The following is a 17,821-nucleotide window of genomic DNA, read 5'->3' as shown; positions in this document are numbered from 1 at the left end:
TTAGGTGGACTATGGTCCCATGATATTTTACCTTCACATTTGAATTGCATTTGTGATGCAATTTTACAGTCTAATTTGTGAGTAAAAGATATTGCCCACAGTGTGTGTTAAATTGCCCACAAGAGTATCTATTTGTTTGTTTTCTAACATGTTCGCTAAAGAAGGAGAAGAATTAATTTGTTTCTGCTGTTATTTTCAACATTGTGGTTGAGTTGTTCATTCCTTCCCCATCACTAATAATCATACCAGTTTACAAGGTCCTCCACCCTAGGTCATCAACCCCTAAGCACGGTCCTGTATTTAAAATGGTTCGAAGAAACTAAAAAGGGGGAGGAGCCAGGATTCAAGTTTCAAAGGCTCCATAAGCATTGAATGATAACAATACGTCGCAGATGCCATCGGTTCTGTGAAACTATCGTGCCTAGAGCATTACTAAGTATTTACTTCCTCAATGCTTGGCCACAAGTTTAAATCTTAAAACCAAACTCTCCGATAATTCATCGGGTGCAAGGCATCGAGATGGGCTTCACTCACTAGTGTATTCTACCTTAATGGCTTATATCCCTTGGTCTTATGCAAGGGATCCGCACGTTCCTACCATTGGAAGCTTACAATCCATCAGTTAAAAACTTGACTAGCACTTCTTAATGGACATTCACATAAGCAACTGGATTACCCAAAAAGTCGAACTGAAAGCAGAGGACGAGGAAGAACAGAAAAGAGAGGAAGAGAATGAACCTCAATTAAAAAAAATTACTTCTTTGAGGCATAATCGAAGTTGTGACTGAAAAATTCCGCAGCAACTTCACCCTTCAGAAAAAGTCCAACCAAGTTGTTTGTCAGATGAGCCAATGGCCTCTCACGAAAAGCTATTTGACTGCCAAACCAACCAGATGATTCAAATCCACTTCCAGAATGGTCAATAGATCAGCTGAATTTGCCAAGTTCCATCTTCTTTTTTATTGCCCTTTGACCGTGATATACGAATGAGTCTAAAATTCCCGAAACTGTGAAAACACCTAAACAAAACCATCATGTAGATAATAGTAATCTGTTCAGTCAAAAATTGAGGGAACATAATATCTACTTTTTATGAAAGAAAGATACCGAACTAGTGCAATATGTACAAAATCGAATAACTTGTAGCCTGTCCTTGAGGTACGAGTTCCCTCCACTTACTTTTACCCCCGGTGACAGGGCCCCCCAAAAAATCCTGGATTTGTAGAACAACAACATAGGACGGGAGCTGGACCTTTACATGGATTGGCATTTATCAGAAGACCAACTACCCAAGTGCAAGGATCTCAAATGATGCGATGTTCAGAATTCGAAATGAAAAACTAACTTCAAAATGTGATGAAATTAGAATTCATGCCATTAAAGAACCTAGAGGGAACACACCCAACCTTAAAAAGAGAGAGAGATGAGCAACTAAGCTTAATACTTTAATGAAGAACACAACTGCACACAATTATTTTAGGCATCATTCATAACTGGGGGCTAGCTCTTCATGATCTAGTCATCTCTATTTCATATTTACGCAACAACTCTATATGTTGACACAAGTTAAAATGAAGAAAAATTAAAGGAGGCAACTCCTTTGAGCTTGCATCTGTGGGGAAAGAGAGTACCTCCAACAATAGCACAGACACTTGTCAGGAAGTGCAAGAATGATACATGTTGCTCTCTGAACGTCACCTGCAACACTCAATCAAATTAGATGCAGAAAAAGATGAGAAAACACAAGCACCTCCATTGAGGTTGCTTTGCCATATTTCCCTCCTAGACAATTATTCACAATGCTATTTCTACAGTGGAATCGACATATCAACCTGCTTGGATATTTTAGGGAGTTACACGCATATTGGCCAATCTGGTTTATCAATCAGAGATGTCGACTATGATCCCACATCCATTTAAGATATGTATAACATGCACAAGTTGAATTATCAGTGAGAATGTGATAGGACCTTCTTATCACTCTGCAATAACTCACTCACCTGATTCCCTTCTAATACCAGAGTACAGCAAGGAATTGGAAAATAACCAGTATATGCTCCATACAATATGCCAATGACCAATCTCAGAACAAAGGGAAATAATTACAAACTGATAGAGTTGCTGTACTACTAATATTAACCCAAAAATGGACTACAATCAGAGTAATTGCAGCCATTAACACTTAACTGAGAACTGAGTTCTCCTCAGAGACCTTCTTGCTTAACTACAAACTTCACGCATAGAACCCCCCCCCCCCAACCTCTCTCCCCTTACATAATCCCCAAAACCCTACTAACTGCTGTACTCTAACCAATCCTTTCTTGCCATCTGTATCACATTCTCTGTCCCTCTCATAAGCTAAAGTAAGGGTTGCTGTCCACTCATCTCTTGCCACCTGTCCCTCCCAACTGAGAATGTTTCTTGTATTCAGCTGGGAATGATCCCCTGTTGCAGATGATGATCCTGTGCTGCCCTTCTTTTTTTAGCCTATACACTCTAGCCATTAGAGGCTTATCAGAATGTTATTAAACAATGGCTTGGCCACTGAATACGCACACAAATAAATATATGTTCAGATTATATACAGTATGAACCCTGGAAAATGAACAACAGTTCTTTAGCAGCACACCCAATATCATCCTAGTAAATCAGGTGCCGAAGGCTTCCACACAAGTAGAGTTTGAGGGGCAATTTTCGTACACAGCCTTACCCCAACAATTTCTGCTGACAGGCTGTTTCGATGCCTTGATCTCAAGCTATAACATAAAGATCTGGAAACCAGTACCAACAGAGATAAGATGAGAAGAAGCAAAAGAAGAAAGCTGATTGGATCACGAAGAGACAGACATCTTTAGAGGAAACTTCACGAGTCTTTCTGGATCCACCCCAAGAAATGGAGGAGATCCTACTGGCAGATAAAATTTTGCATGCTTGATTAGTTTCTTCTGGGTTAGTTAACCCCGATTATTTGTTACCAAAAAAAACAAGAAAGCTGAACTAGCAATTAAAAACACAGATTTAGGTGATATTAATTTTCAGCTGATCAATGTGTCATAAACCTTGGCAAAAGACCCTAGTTGATAATCCTTGACAGGCTAAAACCCTGTCAAAATCCAATGGACAGATTCACTGTTATAGGGAAAGTCAATGTACCCAATAACTCAGAAAAAAGCGTGCCACTAGGGTATGGAGGACAGCTAAAATCTTTATGAAAAAACAATCTCACCTGAATAGATCAATAGTAAATGCCACAAATTCTCGATGATTTCAACTAATCTTCCACAATGATCCACGCAAGTGATAAGCATCGAATAAAATTGAAAGTAAAAGGAGAGAATTTTCTTCATGTTGTTACCAACTAGGGTGTGATAGAATAGACAGGGCAGCATAGCTCACTGCAAAACCACAAAGAGAAAACCCTAAAGCCTTTCAAAACATCGATTAGGGTAGTAGGGACCTGGGCTTTGATACCATGTAACAATATAAAAACCAAGAAAACCAATGCCTAGAAAGGTAAAAGAGGAAGAAGGAAAGAAGTGAGGGAAAGAACACAAGGGGAGGAATAGAAACCTTAGGCTCACAGAGTAGTTCCAAATCCTTTCAAGAACCTGGGTCCACCTAATAACTTGCAACAACTCAGCACTAGCCCACGGTTCCCACCTACATGAGGTCAATTCAAGGTCATACTAGATACAAGGCCTAACTGCTTAAGTCACACGTCTTTTCTCACTTCTCCTAAAGGTAATTTTATTTTTTCCCTAAGCTCTTTTAGTTCCTTCAATATGGATTAAATCACTCTACTGGAGCATTTAAAAGCCTTAGTTGAACATGGTCATGCCACCTTACCTACTTATAACTTAAACTGAAAGTACAAGGACAGAAGTAGCAAAGCACAATTACAACTAAACCCATTGCAACCAAGGCAACAAATTCTAAAGATATTACATAAAAAAATGTCAATGTTTAACTGATAAAATATAGAGGAAGGATGATCCACCTTGATTGGTGATAAGTCATAAAAGAAGAAAACTCCAGGAAGAGATGAAGGACGACCAAAATCTCCACCTCTAAGATGCTCTGTAACAGAGAACTGCAAAAATACACATGAAACTGCATTTGAGGTTATATGACCAGAAAACTAGGACAGAAGAAAGTCGGAACTCACACGTGTTAAGAAATACCTGATTTGACTGGATAGTGTGTCCATTTATGTCAGTATATACAGTAGGGACCACCTGCAGAGCAGGCCATAGACCAGGTAAACATTCTCATTTTTGAATAAGGGGTGTTCATGAATCATGATTAAATCATTGCATTAATGTATATAATGAGACATAAAGCAAGATTAAATAAGAAAACCTTCATAATCGATAAAAAGAAAAGATCTCATCTAATCAGATTGAATATCTCCTGCTTTTATATTTTCCAACAAAAATCTATATACAACTAGTAATATAAAAGCAACCCAGTCTAGGAAGCCAAATAGAAAGCTTGCACATCATGTTGGTGTGAAAGTTGGTGTCCAACATCCACATGAATATTGAAGATACCACCCTGAGATTCCTTCCTCTGCCAAGTTTTCTTTCAGAGAAATTCCATCAATCATCTGCTTCCCTGTTCAATCAATTATTGCTGGGAGTAGGTTTGTGGGATACGAACTTCATCCTGAAATTTGAGTTTGACTGAAAGAAGCATGAAAGGCCCCCATCCCAAGCTCAACCAACCTCTCCTAGCATGCTGTTAGCATCATAGGAGGAAGACAAAGGTATCTCTTCCTTATATTTCTAATTGAAGACAACTTATAGGTTTTTTACACAGAAGTTCTTAAATTTCCGAAGTATGCTACATTCCCCAATTCACATTTTAATTTCCAAAAGCAACATGATGTGAACCCAGGTTTAGGGTTAGACTTAAGGATCTCCTAATTAAATTACAGCACTCAACTAGGGTGTATGGAGGCTTTGGCTAAGGGCTTTAGGGGTTATAAGGCTGCTGGCATTGTGATTTCAGGTCTGGAATTAAATAGGAATTCAACTTAGACTTGGAAATTCCAGTCCTTGGCCAGCTAGGACTCAATTAGGGTTAGGGTTTTGGGAATGGGCTTCAGCTGGGAGGGGAAAAGGGATAGGGTTGCTGGTTCTAACATTCATAGCTGTTTTCTATAGATGTTCATCAACCAGAACCAGATCTGATGATTAGGACTCAAGAAATTTCAGAATCTGAATTTCTGGAAATTTTGAAAATTCTGAAGATGAATCGCAGGTTTTTGTTTAAACTCCAAAAATAAGGCTGAATTGGAGGAAATAAGATTAGGACTAGGTTCTAGGCTTAAAAGCGACCAAAAGGGAAGAAAAAAGGGTTCAATTGGGGATGGGAATATGGGTTTCCTATTAGGGTTAGGACTGTAAACGTGGGGAAGAAGAAGAGGATGGGAGATGACTTCCAGGGCTTAGGAGAGGGCCGGAGTTTTCAGAGAACTGAAGGGGAAGGGTGAGAGGGCATTTGCAATGGGTTTAGGGCTGTTCCTAAGGTCTGAAACTAAAGGGGAGCGGTTGGGATGGCTGCAGGCAGCAAGGAAAGAAGGCTGGGATTGGGGATGGGGTTACACTTACTCATGAATTGAAAGAACTGCAGAATGCTCTCTGTAGAATGCTTGAATCACAGTATTGCTGAAGCTTGACAAGGAAAATAATTAAAGTTGCAGACATAGAAGCAATTTCCAGCTGCAGGTCACCCTCCCAGCAATCCCACGACTATACCAGTCTATTCTTCAAAACTCAATTCATTCAATTAATCCAATCTGAAAATAGCTTACACTAGAAAGGCTGTTTATAGCATGAGTAACTTACTAGACTAGCGCCTAAAATTAGGACTCCTTATTAGGAAATAACTCTTTCCTAATTTACAACTCAAACTCTTAATAAAAAGAAACAACACTTAATCACTAAGACTCCAATTTAGGAAATAAAACCAAAATTAAAAATCAGAAATCATTCTGAACTAACCCTACTAAATAGACTCGACTCTAGTGGAGAAAATGACCATTCTGCCCCTTGGTCAGATTCAGCCCCCCTTTGTTTGAGCCCAATTTCGGATGGACTTGGGCCCCTTCTTTTGTTCTGTTTCACTCCATATTCAGGTCCATTTTTCATTTATTGACAGAATTGCAACTGCATGCTACAACTTGGATCTATGTCAAGTGGAGCCATAATAACACAGATAAAGGTTTTGGAATCCTGGGTTGCAGGAATATTTAATTTAACGTGGGACAATAAATGAGCAAGAAGCATGGCTGTCGAAGCGTCTGGCTAGGCATAGGAGGCTGCTTAGGCTCCTAGGCCCATTTTTGGGTCAACGCGACCTGGTGTCGCCTTGTTGCCTTGCTTGACGTCACCTTGGTTTTCATTGCCCTCTATTGCCTTGTTGCCTTAACAACCATGGCAGGGAAATATACCTTAATGAAATATTGAAACATTCCACTTGGTGTTTGTTGTGTCCACTGCACCCTGCAAATTTGAGACAGGTGTTGTTATTATTATTTTTCAATTAACAGACCTGGAAGAAAGCAGTAGAAAAAATAATGACAATTTTAAAGCAACAGTTACAGTATTTTAGTTTATCGGACGGCCAAGTAACAAGAAAAAGTGTTGATTACCCATCAAGAGGATTCACAACACCTGGGAAATGTTCTCCAAAGGATAACCTATTGACTCTGTGACTTATCTGTACCACACAAATTGGAAATGAAATGAGATTTGTTGACACGAGAGAAAGTAAAACCCTTAATGGTATCACAATAATGACAATATCAGAGCCTCTCTTTTGATGCTAAAATTACAAGTCTGGGATCTTCCTTACATTGAAACTATCTTTCTGGAAAGGCAACAAATCATGAACATGAACATTGGATTGCTGAAAGCTTTTCCCAGGGGCGAAGTGAAAATTGCCAGCCACCTTATTTACTTCCAAGAATCCATATAAATTACAACCTTCACCTTCTTCTTCTTTAATCCTTTGCAGGAAACCTTCCCTTTTGCACTAAAATGTCACACAAGTAAATCAAACACACAATAAGACAAACCCAAATTTTCAACTGAAGTGTAATTTCAGCTGTATTGGAGTAGAATCATGAACTCCACAATTATACTAAAAGAGATGAGCTTGACCATCACTTAGTCAAGCAAGTACACTGACCAATTTTATGAGCTATTAAATACATGCACAGAAAAAAAAAATTTAGGAATGTAACCACATGATTTGATATTGGAAACTGATTCACTATTTTTGACAGGTTATATTTATAAGAAATAATTGAGATAAACAACTGGGTGAAAAATATATTTAGAAATGTGTGCCAAGAATAATCTAATCATGCAATAACTGAAATCAATCTCATACAAGCAAAGAATTTTGGAAACCAGAGGGGCCAAAGTTCCACTGAAGTCAACATTGTCCTGGCATGGCTAAATTTGAGAAAACATCCTGCATACATAATTAGAAGTATTTCAATCTATCATATTTCTTTACACATTCAGAAGCTACAGAAAAATATCATGGCCCAGCATGATATAGATACCTTTGTACTGGATGAGATATGGCACATTTCATCAAGTCATCATTATCTATGAGCTGTGCCTGTGACATGTTACTCAATGATGATGGGCTGAGCCACATGATTGTTGATGACTCCACCAAATAGCTGAAGATTCACATTCAGGTAACTTATAAAAATTATGCAGCTAGGTCAATCTGTCTGTCATGTTTCTCCACACATTCAGAAGCTACAGAAGAATACCATGGCATAACATGCTATAGATACCTTTGAAAAGAATCAAATAAAGCTTGCATCCATCTCAACAAGTCATTGTTGTACCATGAGCTGTGCCCATGGTATCTCATTCAATGATGATGCGTGAGCCAGATGACTGTTGATGACTTAACCAAATAGCTGACGCTTTAGATTCAGGAAACCTATGAAAATTCCAATCTAGCTTACACTTAATATTATGCCCTTTCTGATGGAATTGCAACTGTTGGGAGTAAACCCGAAACAAACGAAAGCTGGGAAATTTCAAGCCAATACTACCAATGATAGTTTTACCAAATATCATAAGTTAGCACCGAAAAACTTTATTGCTCAGAACTTTTGTGAAGAGCATTCTTTTCTTATCCTAATAGTCTTTCTTTTCTTTTCTTTTCTTTTTTTTTTTTTTTTTTTTTTTGGGGGGGGGGGTGGGCTAAGCAATGGAAAAATAAAATTCATTAATGCCATGTAGCTGAGATTTTCCTGTTTTCCTGCACCGTCCTTGTTCCTCTTACTTTGAGATCCATCTTCCACTCACCTCTCTATTCACATGTCATCTAATTTCATTTTCTTTCTTTTTTTTTTTTTGTGGAAGCATCCATACAGCTTTGGACAAGGCTTTGCCGCTGCTACTGTTGTAATTGAGAATGGCGAATAATGTTGAAGGATAAAAGGGGAAAACAAAATACCACCACCCCGGATAAGATAAAGAAGTAAAGAAAATAAAGTCTAAATAAAAATATCAGAGGAATGAAAGAAGTTAAATGAAATTCCAGCAACCAAAGATTTCTTGAAATGCCAGGGGAAAAGGTATGACCCCTTTTCTCAGACTAAAGTACCCTGTGATGGCTAGTCATAAGGAAAAAGTATTACTGTTATTTCTTCACATAGATTTGGATCAACAGACTCATCAGTACAATTTTAAGAGGATGGGCAAATTTGTCTATTTTTCACTGGAGCTTAGGGTATAAGAAGCTAGTTGAGGGCTGAATTATGTCGCCGTGAATATAAAGAGCGTATCAATAAAGAAGGATAACATATCTCTAGCCTTTTCTGATTTGTGTTCCCTAGTGTTTCTTAGTGAACATGTTGGAACTTGGTCCCTCAAATTTGACCAGGAAAACTTTCCCAGTAATCTCCAGTCTCACCAATCCCATCCACCTACAGATTTTATTCTTTATTTATTCCACACTGAGCATCTTATATTCACATGGAAGATTTAAAACACAGTGAAAGGCTAGGCTCACATTTCAAGGTCAATTTAAACTATCTCAGTACTCAAGACAAATAATTTTTTTTGGATGAATATATAATTAAATAAAAGACAAGAACCGAGAAAACACAAAGGAGAAAGCCCCGGGGGGGGGGGGGAACAAGCCTATCAAGGGGAAGGCCTAATGGAAGAGGTGGGACACTAACAATCAACCTATTCTTAGGGGAGCCAACCACCAGATGTTTGGGGATCAAAAGGAGCTTAGAAGAGACATCAAAGCAGAGGGTGTGCCAAATCCTGTCAAGAGATCGAGATTTGGAGGACCATCTCCTAAGATTGTGCTCCCACCAAAAGTGATGGATAGAGGCCGCGAACACTAGCTTACCAACTTGGATGCATAGAGATAACCAGAGAATACTCTCAAGCACCATTCCCAATCTCGAGTGAAGTCATAAGAATGTCTCGACCTAAGCCAAATGGAAGCAAGGGCTTTCTCCCAAAGAGAGCAGGAGAATGGGCATAAGAAAAATAAGTGATCAAGGTTCACGGGGCAGTTCCAACGAAGGTGCAATTAAGGCTAGGCTGGGATATGGCGGCTAATGAGAAAAGCTTGGGTGGGGAAGGCTGAGTCAAGGACTCTCCAAAGGGTGAGGAAATGGCGGGGGATGTGGCCTTTGAACCAAAGCAAGGGGGCCCAGGGAGCAGAGCCAAAGGGGTTTCTAAGGGTATTCTAGGCTGAGGAGGTGGTAAAAGACTTTGAAGGGGAGGGGAGCCAAATGGTTACATCACTAGGTGAGGATGTAGGGGAGGGGGAAGAGAGTTCCAAACTTGTGTGAGACTCAGGTGAGGGGGGATGGCAACCCAAGAACCATTAGAGATGAAAGAAGAGAGGGGGTGGATTTGGGGATGTGGGTTTCATAGACAGTGCGGGGCCAAAATGGGTGAACAGGATACCCGATGGATGCCAGAGGGTCAAGCCAGAAAGAGGTGGAGGAACTAGATGAGATTTGGATAGAGATAGTAGAGAGTGCTCTAGGGCGGAGAAGGAGAAGTTTTCTCCAGATCCTGGAAGGGTTGGGAGGGATGGGGGCAATCCAGATGGAGTCGGATTTAAGAATGTGAGAGCAAACCCAGGTAACCTAGATAGAGTGATGGTTGGAGGCAATTTTCCAGATAAGTTTCAGGAGATAGGCAAGATTGATATCGGAGATACAACGGATGCCTAAGCCCCCTTCAAATTTGGAGCGATAGACATTAACCCGACTAATGGGGTAGAGGAAACGGGTGGATTCTTGATCTTTCCAAAGGAAGGTGCAACAGAGAGATTCCATAGTCCAAATGATAGATTTCGGGATGGAGAAGATTCCACACCAATAGAGTTAGGAGGATTGGAGGACCATGCGAATGAGCTCCACTTAACCAGCAAAGGAGAGGAGCTTACCCTTCTAGAGTTGGAGCTTCTTCCGGATGTGAATAAGCAGCAGGGAGCAATGATAGTGAGTGAGCCGGCCAGGGATGAGGGGGAGACTGAGATAGGTGACAGGGAAGGAGTCAGGCTTGAAACCAATAAGAAGAAGAAGGGAGGAGTGAACAATCAGAGACGGCAGAGAGGAAGAGGGAAGACTTATCCAAGTTGACCCGGAGACCGGAAAGGGATTCGAAGTTGGAGAGGGATTTGAGAATGGAAGAGATGGAAGAATGATCGGCCTTAGAGAAGATCATGAGGTCATCCGCGAAGGCTAGATGGGTGAGCTTCAGGGACTTACATTTAGGAATAGGGGAAATAAGAAGTTGGTCAATTTTGGTTTGAAGAAGGCGAGAGAGGACCTCTAGAGCCAAAGAGAATAGGTAGGGGGAGAGGGGGCAACCCTGACGGATACCAACTCGAGAAGGGAAGTAGCCGGCAGGGGACTCACTAGTGATGATAATGAAGTGGGGGGTAGAAATATAGATTTCTATCTAATGAACAAAGGGGGAATCCCATGGCAGAGAGGACATCACTAATGAAATCCCAGCGAATGGAATCAAAAGCTTTATGAAGGTCAACCTTAAGAAAGGTTGACGGAGAGTGCGCGGCTCTGTCAAACCCTTGAACAATCTCCGCACAAAGGAAGATGTTGTCCGAGATACTACGACCAGAAATGAAAGCAGATTAGTTGGGACTCACACGGGAAGGGATGACACGCATGATACGGTTAGCAAGGACCTTGGAGATGAACTTGTAAATGAGGTTACAAAGGGAAATGGGGCAGAAATCAGAGAGAGAAGTGGCTCCAAGTTTATTGGGGATAAGACAGATCAAGGTTTGGTTGATGGAGGAAAGTTGGGAGGGATTGAAGAAGAAACTACAGATTGCTCAGACAAGCTCTTCCTCAATGAAATCCCAGGTAGCCAGAAAGAAGCTCATGCTAAAACCATCAGGGCTAGAAGCATGGTTGAATTTATGGGAGTGGACTACAAAGATGATCTCCTCGGAAGAAGGGATGGAGCTAAGAGAATCAAAAGGAGAAGGGATTAACAAATTTGTCGAGAAGAGAGGGGGCCAGGGGGTGGCGAGGAGGGAGGGGGGGGGGGGGGGAGAAGATGTGGGAAGACCTGGTGTTAACAAGACAAATATTAGAACACCTTACCTTCAACTTATTCCTACATGTCACAAGTTGAAACTTTGGTATAAAAAATAAGACCTTGTTTTAACAAAGTTACCTGATCCTTGCAGAAGCACAAAATCTTAAGTCAGAACAAGTCATTACAAATTTTACTACAGGTTCCATAACACTGACCTGGTCAATCAAATCTGGATTCGATACACCCCAACCTTTCTTTTGATATGCTTCACGGACTTCTTCACATGAGTTACAGCAATGATGATCTGACTGGAAAAGAAATACAATCAAAAACCAAAAGCAAAACATAATTAAGATACAAAATACTTTATCTATCATAACTAAAGGCTTGATACACATTTTTAACTGTTGAAAGTCGAAACACAATATCATATCACTATAAAATATCTTTTAAGGTAGACATACAGCTGTGGAATGAACAGCTCTTATTTCAGCAAAATGGCTATGTGTCCAAGAGGGAACCTACTTCTTCTGCACCATAACATGAACCACAGTAGGTCTCATTGTGTTCAAGCCGGCCACCATGTCTCTGTAGAGGCTTTTCAACCTGTATAATAAATAATTTGAAATTAAAGAATAGTAAGTGACCATGATGCAAGGAAAGAAGAGCTGATAAAACAGAAACTTTAGGTTTTAGCATGCTTGTCAAAGAAGGTAGGCAAACCAGTTTTTTCTTTGGGTGGGTGGGGGATAAAGCCAGCCAAACAAGGCAATGAAGGCATTGCCTCTAGCTATGGTGACACAATCTATAAACAAGAAATTTTAGCAATTTGAAACTATTAACAGAATGCCAAAAAAAAAAAAAACTCCAAATCAAAGTTGCCACGGTAGAGGGGATCAAAAAACAAAGGCACTGTAAAAATGTGCCTGCACACAATTAGGTAACATTTTGAAACTTATGCTCCAAAACACTCTCAAAATTTCTGGTAGCCCAACTACTGCTTGAATGAACATCAGACAGTCTTTCCATCCCACAAAGCCTGACATCTTCAGAAATATAAAAATATGACAAGCAGTCAATCAGTTATATTTGTCAAGGCGGCTAAAGCAACTCATGCCCCCCCCCCGCGTGGAAGCGAAAACTTGACAACTATGGGAGAGTAGCGTAGTACTGTATTTAAGTAATCAAAACAGTAGCCAGTCAAGATCTTTTCACAGAGAATGAATTCCAGATTTGAAGGTTAATCTGAGACAGAATCAGTCATGAAACAACACTGAAATCTAAAGTGATATCTTAATAGTAATTCTAGAATAACATTTTGACAACAAAGTATTAACTCAAACGTAACACTGACTCAACTAACTACTACCAACTATTGACAAAGGAAAGCTCTGACAATGGAGTTTCTTATTGTCACACTACAGCCTCTCTTATTGACTTTAAGACATTATTCAAGTACCCATTCACCCATTAACTGGACTTAGGTTCAGGCTTAGCCCATGAGACCCTACCATGTTGGCTGATTTTAGCCCTGAATGAAAACTACTAACTTTAGTGGTATATCTGCATCAGAGGTTAGGGTATAAACGCCCATTATGTTCCAACTAGAAATTCCACTACTCCTTGTTTCTCACATATTAAAAAATGTCAATAATTGAGAATCTGTAATTTTGTAAAAGGTATATACAATGCACGAGGCTGCCACCACAGTGGGGTATAGGGAGGATCATAATGTACACAGCTTCAACCAAACACAACGGAGAAGCTTTTTGGACCCACAACCACTCAGCCACAGTAGAGTAACTTCACCATTGCACCGAGGTCCACCCTCATTGAACACTCAAAAATATTGGTTTCCAAAGTGAACAAACAAGTGCAGACAGTCAAAAGTCTGAAAACAGTGAAAAGAACAGACACTCTGGGAAGGGAGAGGTTTCATTCTAATTCATTTATTTACCGATGGAAAGACCCCCAAAAAACCCCCCCCCCCACCCCCCGGGGGGCGGGGCGGGGGGGGGAAGGGTCCCCCGGCGCCCCCCCGGGGGGGGGGGGGCCTCTTTTTCCGGGGGGGGGGGGCCCCCCGGGGGGGGGCTCCCCCCCCCGAAAAAAAACGCACCCCGGGGGGGGGGGGGTTTCATTTTAATTCATTTATTTACCGATGTTTGCACCACTTACAAGAGCACACTACACAATATCATCTAAGCATCTCAAGATTTTTAGTCCTGACTCTGTTACAATTTTCATTGTCTCATTCTGTTATAAAACTATTGCAAAAAGAAAATCATTATGTCTTATGCAACAGGGGAACATTATGGTAACTATTTTCTTTCAAGACAAGATCTCATGAAATGCAACGATCAAAATGACACCTATATAATTCACATCTGTTTGTCTTAATAGAGGGAGCATAAGAGGTATCTTGTCACTGACTTTGGGAGTACCGATCCCATCCTGCTTTTCTTCAATCAAATTTCCATGAACATCTATTCTTTTCTTGATTATATCGTGTTTCTGCAAATAAAGTAAAAAAAGCAAATGGATCAGTCACTAACCCCAGCCAAAAAAAAAATTAACAGTTAATAAAACAAAAGAAAGAAATGATAAAGACAGAAGGCTGTCAACATGACTTCATTATACTATAAACATAAAGATTGTGAAGTAATATTTGATCTGGACCAGAAAGTTGAGAATATGATGACAGTGTGACACTGCTTGCAGTACATACTACATCAAGATGTAGCTCTCCACTGACATCCATGGCATCAACACTCAGAATAGAACATGAGAGCGCTGGAAACGTTATGTCAAACTGTATTTTCAGACAGAAGACAAGGGCATGGATCAGTAACTATAATTAATGGATGACAATATATAATCAAAATGAAAGTCCATCTCTTCACACAAAAAAAAAAAAAAAAAAAGTTAGTACAGTTAACATTCAGGAATTAGCTTAAGTTGAAGTTCAAGAAAGAATTTATGAGGTCAAAGGTGGTAAGACAATACAATAAAAGAAATCATAGCAAATGAGTACGGTTCAACATTCAGGACCATCATCTACCAAAAACTCTATAAGACGAACCAAAAGGACACCCCAAATGTAATCCAGTGAATGTTGCGAACAACCATGCCTCCCCCCCCCCCCAAAAAAAAAAAAAAAAAATTACTCATAGTATAATCATAGTCAACCAGGACATGCTGTTGAGCCCAAAAGATTTGGAAACTCTAGAGAAAAACAGCAGATTTCTTATGAATCCTGAAGAATAAAAACAAAAAGCAAATGCATGGCTACAAAGAAGCTCGATTTGTAAACTTCATTCTATTTGAAAGTTCAACAGTAAAAAGAAAGTACATATTACATTGATACGTAATGTTTCTCCTCTTGAAGTATCTACAACAAGCTCTGTTTCGGTAACAGCATAGAGATATAAACCTATAAGAAGTAGATAGGACAAGTTAATAATTTCCCAGTATAACCCAAACAAGTAGAAGAAATACTCTTGAATTATACTAATAAGAATCATTTTCAACTATGAAATTGGAATTAATATAAGTGGCAGCAATAGTACTCAGACTAAGTTTCAATTTTAAAAAGAAGAAGATGAAAGCTCAAACCAATATTTTAACCAAAATTGATAACCCAAAATTAAGTTGAGAGTATAGACAGCCTTGAACAAAATTATTATCCCTATTTTACCAAATTTACCCCTTTTTTTTCAAAATAAAATATAACAACAAGAAGCCTTATCCCAACTAAATGGGGTGCCTACATGGATCCTTGCCTTCCAATCAGCTCTATATGAGGCCATACTAGATGCAAAGTCTAAGTCATGCATATCCTTTCTCATCACTTCTCCTAAGGCTATCTATAGCTGCCCTTAGCTCTTCTAGTTCCTTTGATCTGGATTAAATTACTTCTCTATACATGGGCATCTAAAGGCATCCGTTGAAATACAATTCAACTCCTCAATGTTCTGCTTTGCATCAATGCCACCCTACAATTTATATCATTAGTAGGGTCCATTAGCCACTATCTAGGAATTTAGATAAAGTTACCCTGATAATGGGAGTCGATTTGGAGGACATGAGGTTATTTTTGAATTAGCTTAAGAATCCTTCTAAAGCATTCGAGGAGATTTCCTGTTCAGTTGGTCACTAAACTAAATTGCTAATTAAGGACTTCTCTAACAGTGATGAACAATTAGAGAGAGGTATCTTTAGCTTCTTTTTCTTTTTCTTGTTTTTACAGCTTTATAAATACATTCCAGTGTTTATGCATCTCTGTCTATCTATATATCTATAAACTATCTATCCTAGCAAGGGTCTTTCTCTTTCTTACGCATATATACAGTAGATCCTTCTCTCCAATCTGCATCAGAATTCAGAAGTACCATCATTAGATAACTTCATGAAGATTTGGGCAACAAACCTGAAATTTCAAACATCGACATTAAGTCACAATAAGGTGACAAGATCTATGGTGGGAAAATACACTTTTGAAATCTAACATCTGCATACAGCACCTTTCTCCTACTTTATTACATGGTGCAGGAAGTTATCCTAGAGGAGGAAACCATAGAGTTTCAGAGTTTTTGACAGTTATTTAGAGGTAATCCAAAGTTTGGGTGGACATTTTTGGATCAACAAATCAAGTGATGTCTCAAAGAATCTGGATCAAGATTGGGTCAATAATGTTGGAGGTCAATCTAACCTCGGATCTGTGTTAACTGAGTCATTCACCCTTATTTGACATCTAAGATCGGATGACAAAAGATAAACTAGAACTTTATACTAATAACACCCAACCAAACAGCTAAATAGATAATGCAAAATTTGCGGGTAAACTAAAAGGATCCACCTAAGCCTCGGGATGGACACTCTCAGATGCGTTTCACTTCTATTTTCCTTTTTCCCTTGAAACTGATTTGTTCAAAATTCATGGTGATCTAGGCATACCTTTAAACGGGTGAAAAAGAATTCCTCTCAGTCCAACACCGCAACAGAAACTGGGCGAGGGGATCCAAAGGAACCTCTTTTCTCAGACTATTCGTCAAAGGCCTCACTAATCAGTAGTCCATCACTCCATACACCAAAAATTCTGAGTATAATCTATGCCAAACAACGTTAGACTAAGAAATTCTGAAAAAGGAACAAAAGTCTATGAACAAGACAAGCCTGATCTCCACTAATCAATGATAATAGTGCCTTTGCATGTGTAAACAAATACAGCAAAAACCCGACCGAATGAGTAGCTAAGTTTATTTTGCTATCATCAGCATTCGTGTCACACTATAAAATGGTACCATTAGTACCCAATTGACACCGACCTTATCCTTTTACGCAAGTCTGATTAATGTTGCACCACTGGTGTAGATTAACCGGAGAGATTAATGGGGTTCTTGAAAATCATACCATGTTTCAGATACACTCCCTGAAGACCTTCTAAAATACACTAATAACTTCTCGAAAGTAATCGCATAGGCATTTTTAGATTCCAGAATGGCTTTGCACGGACAAAGGAACAAATTAACCCACACTAGGGAAATAATAGCTGAAGACAAATATCAAACAATCAAACATATTGCGACGTACTTTTATCTGTCCAAGTAGCGCCACTGAATAAGCCCTAACGAGCAAATACGAAGGAACTGAAGAAACGACATTAAATTGCGAATAACCTAACTTTCGGAGAATTTCGCGGAGAGAGAGATAGAGGGAGCATACTGAGTTCGGAGATAAAGAGCATTAGCATAACAATGGACGAGACGAGGGTTATGACTCCTCCAGAGAGGGTTCTGCTATAGAACTCTTCGTTGATCTTCGGGTGAGCATCCAAGTTTCGGAACTTGTTGAAGATGTCCATGGCGAAACAATAGAACAACAACACACAAGACACGACGATCTGGCCTTGTAGGGAACATCAGATCCCTTCTTTTTGTACTTTTTTTTGTTTTTGATGAAATGGTACATCAGATCCCAGAGCACTTGCATGTGCGTGAAGGGTATGTCCTCCACGCTCCACACTGGGACAACGAGAAAAAAGACCGTCCCGTAGATGTGTGACACGTGTTTTAATTTCACATCAAATGGTTGAAATAAATTTATAATTCACATATTCTTTTAAAATTGAGACAATATATTAATATCAAGTCAATTTCTAACTAGAAAACAGACCATCCATTTTCTTGTAGACATATGACATGCGTGTCAACAGCATATCAAATGTTTTTTTTTAAATTTAA

General features: G+C 39.4%; 1 protein-coding gene across 1 annotated transcript; it reads right to left on the bottom strand.

Annotated features, from left to right (window-relative positions):
* Window positions 1–654: 654 nt before the first annotated feature.
* LOC149026782 (uncharacterized) lies at window positions 655–17,544 on the bottom strand. The gene is made up of 13 exons (XM_089156190.1): window positions 17,304–17,544; window positions 14,939–15,012; window positions 14,308–14,391; window positions 14,013–14,093; window positions 12,108–12,188; window positions 11,798–11,890; window positions 6,859–7,038; window positions 6,656–6,723; window positions 6,455–6,506; window positions 4,182–4,235; window positions 3,998–4,090; window positions 1,632–1,698; window positions 655–1,019 (listed from the first exon to the last, which is right to left on the bottom strand). The coding sequence occupies exons 1-13, from the start codon at window positions 17,440–17,442 to the stop codon at window positions 928–930; spliced, it is 1,158 nt and encodes a 385-aa protein (XP_089012316.1). The 5' UTR covers window positions 17,443–17,544; the 3' UTR covers window positions 655–927.
* Between the last annotated feature and the right edge of the window lie 277 nt (window positions 17,545–17,821).

Source organism: Hakea prostrata, chromosome 1 (assembly GCF_041222555.1).
Source record: "Hakea prostrata isolate BN-2017 chromosome 1, UWA_Hpros_2, whole genome shotgun sequence".
In the NCBI taxonomy this organism is placed as follows: domain Eukaryota; kingdom Viridiplantae; phylum Streptophyta; class Magnoliopsida; order Proteales; family Proteaceae; genus Hakea; species Hakea prostrata.
The sequence above is the reverse complement of the archived record's forward strand: the minus strand, read 5'-3'. Positions and strand labels throughout refer to the sequence as shown.

Excerpts from the sequence above, each read along its gene's own strand:
- LOC149026782 (XM_089156190.1), bottom strand. The coding sequence starts at position 17,442 with ATGGACATCTTCAACAAGTTCCGAAACTTGGATGCTCACCCGAAGATC. Across the intron at positions 11,891-12,107 it reads CATGTTATGGTGCAGAAGAA|TCAGATCATCATTGCTGTAA; the intron begins GTAGGTTCCCTC and ends TTTCTTTTCCAG. Across the intron at positions 4,236-6,454 it reads TGTTTCAATATTTCATTAAG|GTGGTCCCTACTGTATATAC; the intron begins GTATATTTCCCT and ends CCTGCTCTGCAG.